The sequence below is a fragment of the Neomonachus schauinslandi genome, chromosome X (assembly GCF_002201575.2).
Source record: "Neomonachus schauinslandi chromosome X, ASM220157v2, whole genome shotgun sequence".
Classification (NCBI taxonomy): Eukaryota; Metazoa; Chordata; class Mammalia; order Carnivora; family Phocidae; genus Neomonachus; species Neomonachus schauinslandi.
The window spans coordinates 8,448,248-8,459,309 of record NC_058419.1 but is presented as its reverse complement, the minus strand read 5'-3'; the positions used below and the strand labels follow the sequence as shown (position 1 = coordinate 8,459,309).

Below are 11,062 nucleotides of genomic sequence, written 5' to 3'. Positions count from 1 at the left end.
CACCAGGGGTGGGATAAAATATATTAAAAAGTATATTTCCATTTGATCTCAAGATATAAATTAATATAAATGTTAACATATGAATTGACAGTAGTACAAGTATGTAATAAAACTAATATACATATATCAATGGAACATGCACAGATACTTTGTACTGGTAGGCATGTGATCAAAAAAGTTTGGAGACCTCTCTACTACATAATTCAGAAAAAGATCTTGCCATATAAAAAATGTAATACATGATGAACACTGCCTTAAGAGGAAGCTAAGGCCGCGTTGGGGTGAGGCCCTCACTTCATCCGGCGACTAGCACCGTGCCCGGCAGCGTCCGCTCAGCACTCGCCAGCATTTATGGCCTCCGTCTCGGAGCTCGCCTGCATCTACTTGGCCCTCATCCTGCACGACGATGAGGTGACGGTCACGGAGGATAAGATCAATGCCCTCATTAAAGCAGCGGGTGTGAATGTTGAACCTTTCTGGCCTGGCTTGTTTGCAAAGGCCCTGGCCAACGTCAACATTGGGAGCCTCATCTGCAATGTAGGAGCTGGTGGACCTGCCCCAGCAGCTGGCGCTGCACCAGCTGGAGGTCCTGCTCCTTCCCCTGCTGCTGCCCCAGCTGAGGAGAAGAAAGTGGAAGCAAAGAAGGAAGAATCTGAGGAGTCTGATGATGAGATGGGCTTTGGTCTTTTTGACTAAACCTCTTCTATAAGCTGCTCAATAAAAAGCTGAACTCTTAAAAAAAAAAAAATACATGATGAACACTATCATAAAGCACTGGGGAAAGAATAAATGATGCTGGTACTATTTTTTAGTTTAGGGAAATGAATTTATATATTCATCTTATTTCATGCATCACAATAAATTCCAGCTGGGTTTGAAAAATAAAAGTAAAATTAATCAACAAAATTCTAGAACACAGAGATTAATATTTTTTCAAGTACGGGCAGGGGGACTTCCTTAGTTTCATAATAGAAAGAAATCACAAAGTAATGTTGATATAAATGACTGAAATAAATCTCAAAATTTCCAAATTTCAAATTATAAATAGAAAAGTAAAAAGGCCAACAATAAATTGAGAAATTTAATAAATATGGCAACTTATTCTAAAAACTCAACATAAATGTTTAAGAAAGATGTTAAAACCCTTTATGTACAATTGAGCAATCGACATAACACAGAGAATTCACAAATGATGAAAAAACAAATTGTTAATAAGTTTGGAGGAAAAAGGTTCAATATTAGTAGAAATCAAAGAAATAAAAATGTAAAAAAAAAGTCATATTTTTCTCATCAAAGTAACAATGGTTCTACTTTATACATACTAAAATAGTCAATGATAAATGAGTCTACTTTCCCCATCTGATTATAATTTCTGCGCTGAGCTCTGAGCCAGAGGTTGAGATCACAGTGAATACATAATTTCATACTCTTGATTGTTTTTACTTTAAAGATTTTATTTTATTTATTTTATTTATTTATTTATTTATTTTAGGGAGTGTGTGTGCACAATATTCTTACTACCAAATATACTCGTATATTCTGAGGTACAGCATGACACATTCAAAGCCTAGTATTTCCAGTATGCGTATAAATCTGGCTCAAGAAAATAATTGATATGGTTAAGTAAATATAATAAATAATAAATAATAAAATAAATAATAATAATAAAAGTCTTCATTTTTTAGAGCAGTTTTACATTCACAAATGCAACTACATGTATTTGGAATCTATTCCCTCCGATTAAACTGATTTAACTAATATCACATTGGTTTACACTTTTTAAAAAGTTAAGGCAATTTCTGAAAAAGATCTATTGCTTTGGGTTTCTATAGACTTAAATCCTCTAAGTTTTGTTGCTCTAAGTCTATCTTAAAAATTATTATTGTTTGGGCAGTCTCTCCTTTGCTGTCCTACTCATTGCTCCCTTGCAGTGTATTCAATAAAATAAACTTCTATTTCCTTTGTTCTGTCTTGGGTGAATTCCTTCACCACCCACACCGTGGCCCTCCACCCGATTGCATCACCCCACATTTGGTGGCCCTCACAGGCAACCTCTGCCAGATCGAGACCTTCCCCAGATTCTCCAGAAATTTCTCGGGACTTTCCCTCAGTGGACCAACTCTAGTACTCCTTGGGGAACTGACAGAGGTTACTCCTCAGTGAGGATCCAAAGCGCCAGGGGGAGCCAGCCAGACCGCCCTTCCCTGAAAGGGTGAAGTATTTCTCCTCCTGCCCTTCAGAGGGATCCTTCCCTCCCTCTCCTTTCTCTTTCCAGCCCTTCGGCAGTCTAACCCTAGTACTCCTCAGACAACTGAAGATCACTGGCCAGGGCCACTCCCTGGTGTGGTCTGAGGGCAATCAGGTTGGAGCCCCCCCTTCTCTTCCACTCCATCCCCTGGGGAGGTCTCCGTTCCCAACGTGTGGGGCAATTGGCAGTGGAAGCTAGTCCAGGGTGAGTCTGCACACTTTAGAGACTAAGTTGGGACCGTTCCTTGACACTGCCTGACTCTCTACCGCCTTACTTCTTTCACCCCTCCCCCTTTTTTCTCTGTTCCTGTGGATCCAGCTGCCATCTTCATCTACAGGCAAAATACATTCCTACACATCTGAGTGGCTTCCTCCCCCTGGGACGTGCAACACAAGGATGGTTTTTCTGGAAACAAACCTGGTCATGGTTATCCTGGCTTCTTCCTTTCTTAGGACCCCTGGCCTCAATATTCATACTCCTTATTACTGGCTGCCCTCTCTTAAATCTCTTTGTTAAATTTGTCTCTTCTAGAATCCAGCAATTCCATATACGAATGATGATTCAACAAGGATTCCAGCCCATACCATCAGAGGATCCCTTCTCTCTAAATCTCATAGACCAGGCCACCAAGGAATTTCATTCAAATCGCCTATCAGCATATTAATCTAATACCATGCACTGGTCTATAACTGCACAGAACCCCTGATAGACCAACAAGTTTAGGTGGGGACAGAGCGCCCCCCATCACCCTGTCTAGCATGAAGCAGCTACTGAAGATGAGATTTCCACCCAAACGCCAAAGACTTGTCATTGTCAATCTGTCAGTGGGGAATGCAGAGGCTGCTTTTAGGCCACAGGCTTGAGCAATGGAAACCTGAGTAAGGTAAAAGGGCCCACAGTGACCAACCGGCTGAATGCAAACAGGCGATGTGGCAATCCACCTCAAAAATAGCCATAGGCCATAGCACAGGTACCAGAAAAAGGAAAATTCCACATGTTCCCATACCTTCTCACTCCTCCCCTTAAATATAGCCCCCTACCACTGCCTCCTGGCAGACAGTCTCTCCTTTGCTGTCCTGCCCACCACTCCCTTGCACTATATTCAATAAACATCTATCTCCCCTAAAACAAATTATTGTTGTTTAATTTTATGATGTTCTTTACTGGATTACTGGTTATTAGTAGTGAAAGAAGAACCTGCAGAATAAGAGGGTGAGGAAGAGAAAACAATTAGGAGAACAAAAGGACTCAGAATAGAAAAGAAATAGTAAGAAACATTAAAATTAGCAAGCTTAAAACAAGAAAACTGAAGCAAGACAATACCGCAAATGGGTGAAACCTACCTATTTAAACAAAAATAACAATATAGTAAACTAACAAAAAAAACTACCAAAAAAAAAACTAAGCTAAAGGATTAAAAATGAGAGAATAGACAAAATAATACTAGATGAAATACCATCAGCAAAAGAAAATACTTCCAGTAAATCTTTCAGAGTCTTTCAGGGACTTGTTATGATGATAAAAAGGAAAAATCCATGATGAGTAACTAATCACTTGTTAATACTGTAAGAAAAAATGAAAATAAACCAATTTTGTTATCCTAAAGAAAATGAATCACCAATCTGAAGAGATATATGCGCTCTTATGTTTACTGCAGCATTATTTAAAATAGCCAACATATGGAAGCAACCGAGTGTCCACTGATAGATAAAGGGTTAAAAAAGATGTGGTGTATATATACAATGGAAAATTAGCCATAAAAAATGAAATCTGGTCATTTGAAACAACATGGATGGATCTAGAGGTTATTATGCTAAGTGAAATAAATCAGACAGAAAAAGACAAATACCATGATTTCATTTATATGTGGAATCTAAAAAACAAAACAAATAAACAGACTCAAATACAGAGAACAAACTGGCGGTTGCCTGAGGGGAAGGTGGTGGGGGATGTGCACAGTAGGTAAAGGGGATTAAGAGATACAAACTTCCAGTTATAAAATAAATCATGGGGATGAAAACTACAGCATAGGGAATATATCCAATAATATTGTAATAACTTTCTATAGTGACAGATGGTAAGTACACTTAGCATGGTGAGCATTTTGCAATATATACAAACATCGAATCACTATGTTGTATACCTAAAACTAATATTGTATGTCAACTATACTTCAATAAAAAAATAGAAATGAAAAAAATGCCAATCACATCACCTTTCTCTCTATATATATTATGTATATATAGGTCACGTGCATATGTGTGTATGTATATACAAACACATATAGATGAATGCAAGTATGGAAATTTAAGTGAGATACATTTTCATCCTTCAATTTAATAAAAACATAAACAATAATATTCAATTTTGGTGAGGGTTCAGTAAGACAAACAACTTTATACCCTACTGGTAGGGATATAAAATAGTACAAACCTTCTGGAAAATATCTTCTGAAGATGTATCATGTGTCATAAAAATATGAGATGTGAGTAACTACACATTAACTTGAATGAATATTTTAAGAAGTTAAAATGATGTTTACAAAGGACATTTTATTAAAAAATGTATATTCAGCAATTGTTTACTAACTGCCTACAAGTACAATGGTAAATGTATTTAGGAAAATAACCTGGAATAAAATAATTGAAAGAGTCAATAGTGGTACTGAAAATATTGGTGTTTTTTCTTCATTGTACTTTTCTATATTTTTAAATTTTTCTCTAATGAACATGGATTTTAGAATCAAAATGTACTGACTTCCTCAAAAACATGATAGTCAACAGTTTTTTGACTAGTGACCCTTAAATTATACACAGTCTAAATAAGCTTATGTAGGGTGGGGGAGTATAAACATTTTAAATATATAGTAGCCAATCTTTCAGCCTGGATCTCTCAGAAAAAAATTTTAGAAATCTCTAAAGAATTCTCAAAGTTGTGCAGAAAAACATTTGTTTTAAATAGAGTAGTAAAATTAAAAATTATAACAAAATATTCTGCAAACATACAGAATGGACTTTTGGGACCCAGTGAGGGTGAGGGGGAGAATGAGCTCTGAGCTCTTACAGAGAAAACCTTTTAAATTCCTCAGGACTGAGCGCACCTGTTTTGCAAGGGATTTCTGTAGTACACCAAACATTCCACAAGGGGGCAGAAGAACAATAGTTTTTTCAAAAATCTCATCTTAGTAATCTTTTTTTTTAGGATTTTATTTATTTATTTGACAGAAAGAGAGAGAGAGAGAGACAGAGCACACAAGTAGACAGAGCAGCAGGCAGAGGGAGAGGGAGAAGCAGACTCCCCACTGAGCAGGGAGCCCGATGTATGTGGGGCTCTATCCCAGGACCCTGGGATCATGCCCTGAGCTGAAAGCAGATGTTTAACCTACTAAGCCACCCAGGTGCCCTCATCCTAGAAATATTGCTCTGAAGCTTAATTTTAACAATCACAGAATTATTACCATCAGTAGTCTTAAGCTGTAATGTCATGTGTTCATCCAACTTTTTAATATTTCATTCTAAAATGTTATGCTAAGTGAAATAAGTCAAGCAGAGAAAGTCAATTATCATATGGTTTCACTTATTTGTGGAACATAAGGAATAGCATGGAGGACATTAGGAGAAGGAAGGGAAAAATGACGGGGGGGAATCGGAGGAGGGGAGACGAACCATGAGAGACTATGGAGTCCGAGAAACAAACTGAGGGTTTTAGAGGGGAGGAGGGTGGGGGGATGGGTTAGCCCTGTGATGGGTATTAAGGAGGGCACGTACTGCATGGAGCACTGAGTGTTATATGAAAACAATGAAGCGTGGATCACTACATCAAAAACAAATGATGTACTGTATGGTGACTAACATAATAAAATAAAATAAAATTTTTAAAAAATTAAAAAAAGAAAAACACTAGCATCTAAGGTAAATTGAAAATGAAAAAAATGTTTATCCTATACTATTGGTAAAAATGAAAAACAATAAATGACACAGTAGAGAGGTAGGATCAGCTATACATCTACAGTACATGCTTTTTCTTAGACTTTTGAAAGCCATAGCTTCGATATGCCTGTGGGGTTTTTTGTTTGCTTTATTTATCTATTAATTTAATATGCTTAGGGACGGGTCCTTAATGACCATCCCTCAGAAAGGTGCCATAAGAATAGATGAAATTAGCTGGAATCACACAAACCTAACATGACTGACCTCCGAGGAGCCTTCAGAGATCACCTGATCCAAATCTTCCATGCTACTGATGGAGAAATTGAGGTCCTGAAAAAAACATGCCCAAAGGCACATGTTATGTTAAAGTCAGAGACAAGACTAGAAAGCCTATCTCCTGACAACCAGATCAGTGTGGTGACAATCAGAAAACTCTTAAGGTTTGATGGTTTGAAGACGTCCTCTAGAAGGGGTAATAATTCTGACCTCTCTCTGGGCCAGATCTCAGAGGCCCAACTCTGGTTGCAGTGTCAGTGTCATGTCAGGCATGGTCTAGGATGACATACATGTCTTTTTGTCATGTCAGAGCCCAGATCCTCCAGGTGGCCTACAGAAATCAAGTGTATCCTTCCTGAACTTATCTCAGAAGCAACATTTCTCCCAAGCAAGGACTGAGGTAAAAGTGACCATTTCCTATTAAGTGCTGTTAAACACAGAGTTATGGAGGCTCAGAATGATAAAGGACCTTAGGAATATTCCAGGTCAAGATTTCATTAACCCAGCTATAAAATGGTGAAGAGGCTGTTAAGCAGTCTCTTCTTATTGGATTTGGGGCAGCAAGCTTAGCATGAATGCTAGCAGTCAGTAACAATATTCATTTAGTCAAAGTTGTTCTACTCCTCAGCTAAAAATAAATAATGCACTGAGAAAGCTGGTCATGAACACACAATGTGATTTACAACATCATAAAAGCATTCTGCCTTAACTCTATGGTCAAGTAATCTTCAACAAAGCAGGAAAGAATATCCAATGGAAAAAAGTCTCTTCAACAAACGATGTTGGGAAAATTAGACAGCCACATGGACCATTTCCTTACACCATACACAAAGACTAACTCAAAATGGATGAAAGACCTCAATGTGAAACAGGAATCGATCAAAATACTAGAAGAGAACACAAGCAGCAACCTCTTTGACCTCAGCTGCAGCAAATTCTTGTTAGACACGTCTCCAAAGGCAAGGGAAGTAAGGGCAAAAATGAACTATTGGGACTCCATTGAGATAAAAAGCTTTTGCACAGCAAAGGAAACGGTCAACAAAACCAAAAGACAACTGACAGAATGGGAGAAGATATTTGCAAGTGACATATCAGATAAAGGGCTAGTATCCAAAATCTATAAAGAACTTATCAAACTCAACACCCAAAAAACAAAAAAATCCAATCAAGAAATGGGCAGAAGACATGAACAGACATTTCTGCAAAGAAGACATCCAAATGCCCAACAGACATGTGAAAAAGTGCTTAACATCACTCAGCATCAGGGAAATACAAATCAAAACTACAATGAGATACCACCTCACACCAGTCAGAATGGCTAAAATTAACAAGTCAGGAAAAGACAGATGTTGGCGAGGATGCGGAGAAAGGGGAATCCTTTTACACTGTTGGTGGGAATGCAAGCTGGTGTAGCCACTCTGGAAAAGAGTATGGAGGTTCCTCAAGAAGTTGAAAATAGAGCTACCCTACAACCCAGCAATTGCACTACTGGGTATTTACCCCAAAGCTACAAATGTAGTGATCTGAAGGGGCACCTACACCCAAATGTTTATAGCAGTGATATCCACAATAGCCAAACTATGGAAAGAGCTGAGATGTCATCGACAGATGAATGGATAAAGAAGATGTGGTATATATACACAATGGAATATTATGCAGCCATCAAAAAAAAAAGAAATCTTGCCTTTTGCAATGACATGGATGGAACTAGAAGGTGTTATGCTAAGTGAAATAAGTCAATCAGAGAAAAACAATTATAATCTGATCTCACTCATATGTGGAATTTAAGAAACAAAATTGAGGATTATAGGGGAAGAGACAAAAAAAATAAAACAAGACAAAATCAGAGAGGGAGACAAACCATAAGAGACTCTTTTTTTAAAAAAATTTTATTTATTTATTTGACAGAGAGTGGGAAAGAGCACAAGCAGAGGGAGCAGCACACAGAGGGAGAGGGAGAAGCAGACTCCCCACTGAGCAGGGAGCCAGATGCAGGGCTCAATCCCAGGACCCTTGGATCATAACCTAAGCTGAAGGCAGACGCTTAACCCACTGAGCCACCTAGGTGCCCCAAGAGACTCTTAACGCCAGGAAACAAACAGGGTTGCTGGAGAGGAGGAGGTTGGGGGATGGGGTAACTGGATGATGGACATTAAGGAGGGAACGTCATATAATGAGCACTGGGTGTTATATAAGACTGATGAATCACTGACCTCTACCTCTGAAACTAATAATACATTATATGTTAATTAATTGAATTTAAATAAAAATAAAAAATGAAAAGCATTCGGAAGTATAACAATGAAATAGTCATTTAATATTCCACCTTTGTCCTGGTTCCCCATCCCCACCCCAATATGCCCTTTGCTAACATAGAAATATACTCCATTGACTTTCGTTTGAGGGACAGATTTTATGCTGTGAAGTGAGCCCATAATTAAAATATTGCTTTTGTAGGTCTTAGGTTCTCCTAGCATTAGCTTGCAGAGCTTGCTCCTTATATTCCCCTTCCCCCTGCCAGCCCCTGTCTGCACAACCAAGCCTGGATTTTCTCCGATATGCAGGTCACCAATTCCCCTTACTCTCTGAGGAGTCTAAGAGAAAAATCATCCCATTCTGTCATCCCCTAGTGCTGAGGCTGATGCGCACCTTTGAGTGCTGTTATGTTCTGGTTTGGTGGGGTTTTTTTGGTTGGGTTTTGTTTGTTGCTTATTTTTCCTAACTAAGGAGTAGATACAAAGGGATATTTATAAAATGGGTAGAATATGAGACATAATCTAATAAATATTAATATGTTTCTTGTGATTTCCTAGCTCATCCCCTTCCCACCTCTTCAGCCATCCAAATAATAGGAATTTTCCATTTATCAGCCCCTTACTTTTCTTCATATAGTTTTATTATATGTATTCATATCTTTAAACATTATATTACTTTTGCCTGTTTTTGAATGTTTTATGAGTGGAAACATGCTGAATGTGTTTTTTTCTCCTTAACTCAGAGTTATTTTCTTATACTTTCTTGTAGTAGAAACCATGTGGTTTCCTGACAGCAATTTATTAATTTTCATTATCATTTAACATTTAATTTTGTGACTATAAATATAATTATTCTACTACACACAGATACTTGGATTGTTCCAGGTTTCTGAAATCATAAGCAACGAAATTATGAAAATCCTTACATACATCTCCTTGGTCACTGGCACAAGAGATTGGAATAAGAATTTGAAAGAGGATTTGCTGGGTCATGGGGGATGAACACCTTCAATTTTTTGAGATAATACCAAGTTATCTTTCAAACTTCTTGAACCAAATTACTGTCCTGTATGCAGTAATGACTAATTTGGGTTACTCCACATCCTAACATTTGATATTATTAGATTTTTATATTGTTGATAAGCTTAAGGGTATGTTCAATTATTGTAATGTGCATTTTCCTAATTACTAATGAGGCTGCACATCTTTTCAGATACTTATTTGCCATTTGTGCCTCTTATGTAAAGCGCTTATGAATTATTTGGCATGTTTTTCTATTGGATTGTTTGTGCACTTTTTGGTGCATTTTTAAAATGTGTTCTTCACATATTATGGCTACTAATTTGTTGCCAGGTACATGTAGGAAAGTCTCTTAATACATAGAAAGTCTTTTAGTTGTATTTATGGGTCTTTCTAAGAACAGGTTTCTTAATTTTAATATGATTGAATCTAAAACATTTTCTTTGTAGTTTGTGCTTTCTATGTATTAAGAGACTTTCCTACCCCATTCTAATAATCTGTTTTTCTAGTCACATTTAAAACCTTAATTCACCCGGAACTGATTTTTGTTTCTTTATATGAATAAGCATTTGCCCCGTCAGCATTTATTGAAGAATCTTCCTTTCTCAAGTGATTTGCAATGTCATCTCTGTCATAATTCAAGTTTCTGAATATGTGGATTCCATCTCTAGTCTTTCTTTTCTATACTGCTCACTTGTTTGTCTCTTTCTCGGCCAATATCCCATGATGTTTTAATTGCTATAACTTCATAAAAATTTCTGAAACCTGGTAAGGTAACACCTTCCCACACCTTGGTGGCAACTTCAGGACTATTCTAGGACTATTGATTTCCCAAGTAAATTTTTAGTAATTAACTTTTCAAGTTCTACAAATGGAACAAATGTGTGGATTTTGACTGGAATTTTATTGTCTTTATAAGTCAAATTAGGGATGACTTCTCTCTTTATAACATAGAGCCTTCTAATCCATGAATGTGGTATTTCTCTCCATTTACTTAGATTTCTTTGGTACATTTTCACTGAAATTATACAGTTTTCTTCTCAAAGGTCTTGCATATTTTGGGGTGAGATTTATTCCTGGGTAATTTATAATTGTTGATGCTTCTATAAATGGTACCATTTTTATTATATTTTATAACCCCACATAGCTGAAGGATAGAAACACCTTTTATGTGTGTTTATCATTCATCCCAACATTAATAATAAATTATTAATTCTAATAATTTATCTGTATATATTTTGGATTCTGTACATAAATGATTATCATATACAAATAATAAGTAGCATTTTTCTAATCCTTACATCTTCTCTTTTCTTGCATTATTGCACTGACTC

General features: G+C 37.0%; 1 protein-coding gene across 2 annotated transcripts; it reads left to right on the top strand.

Moving 5' to 3' along the window:
* Nucleotides 1–258: 258 nt before the first annotated feature.
* LOC110575479 (60S acidic ribosomal protein P1-like) lies at nucleotides 259–733 on the top strand. Of its 2 annotated transcripts, XM_044911501.1 has the most exons (2): nucleotides 352–422; nucleotides 498–733. In XM_044911501.1, the coding sequence occupies exons 1-2, from the start codon at nucleotides 352–354 to the stop codon at nucleotides 694–696; spliced, it is 270 nt and encodes an 89-aa protein (XP_044767436.1). In that variant the 3' UTR covers nucleotides 697–733. The 2 variants fall into 2 exon arrangements, with proteins under 2 accessions (XP_044767435.1, XP_044767436.1); XM_044911500.1 differs by having other exon boundaries at nucleotides 259–733.
* Nucleotides 734–11,062: the final 10,329 nt, after the last annotated feature.

What these genes read in the sequence shown, in the direction of transcription:
- LOC110575479 (XM_044911500.1), top strand. Translation starts at nt 352, where the DNA reads ATGGCCTCCGTCTCGGAGCTCGCCTGCATCTACTTGGCCCTCATCCTG.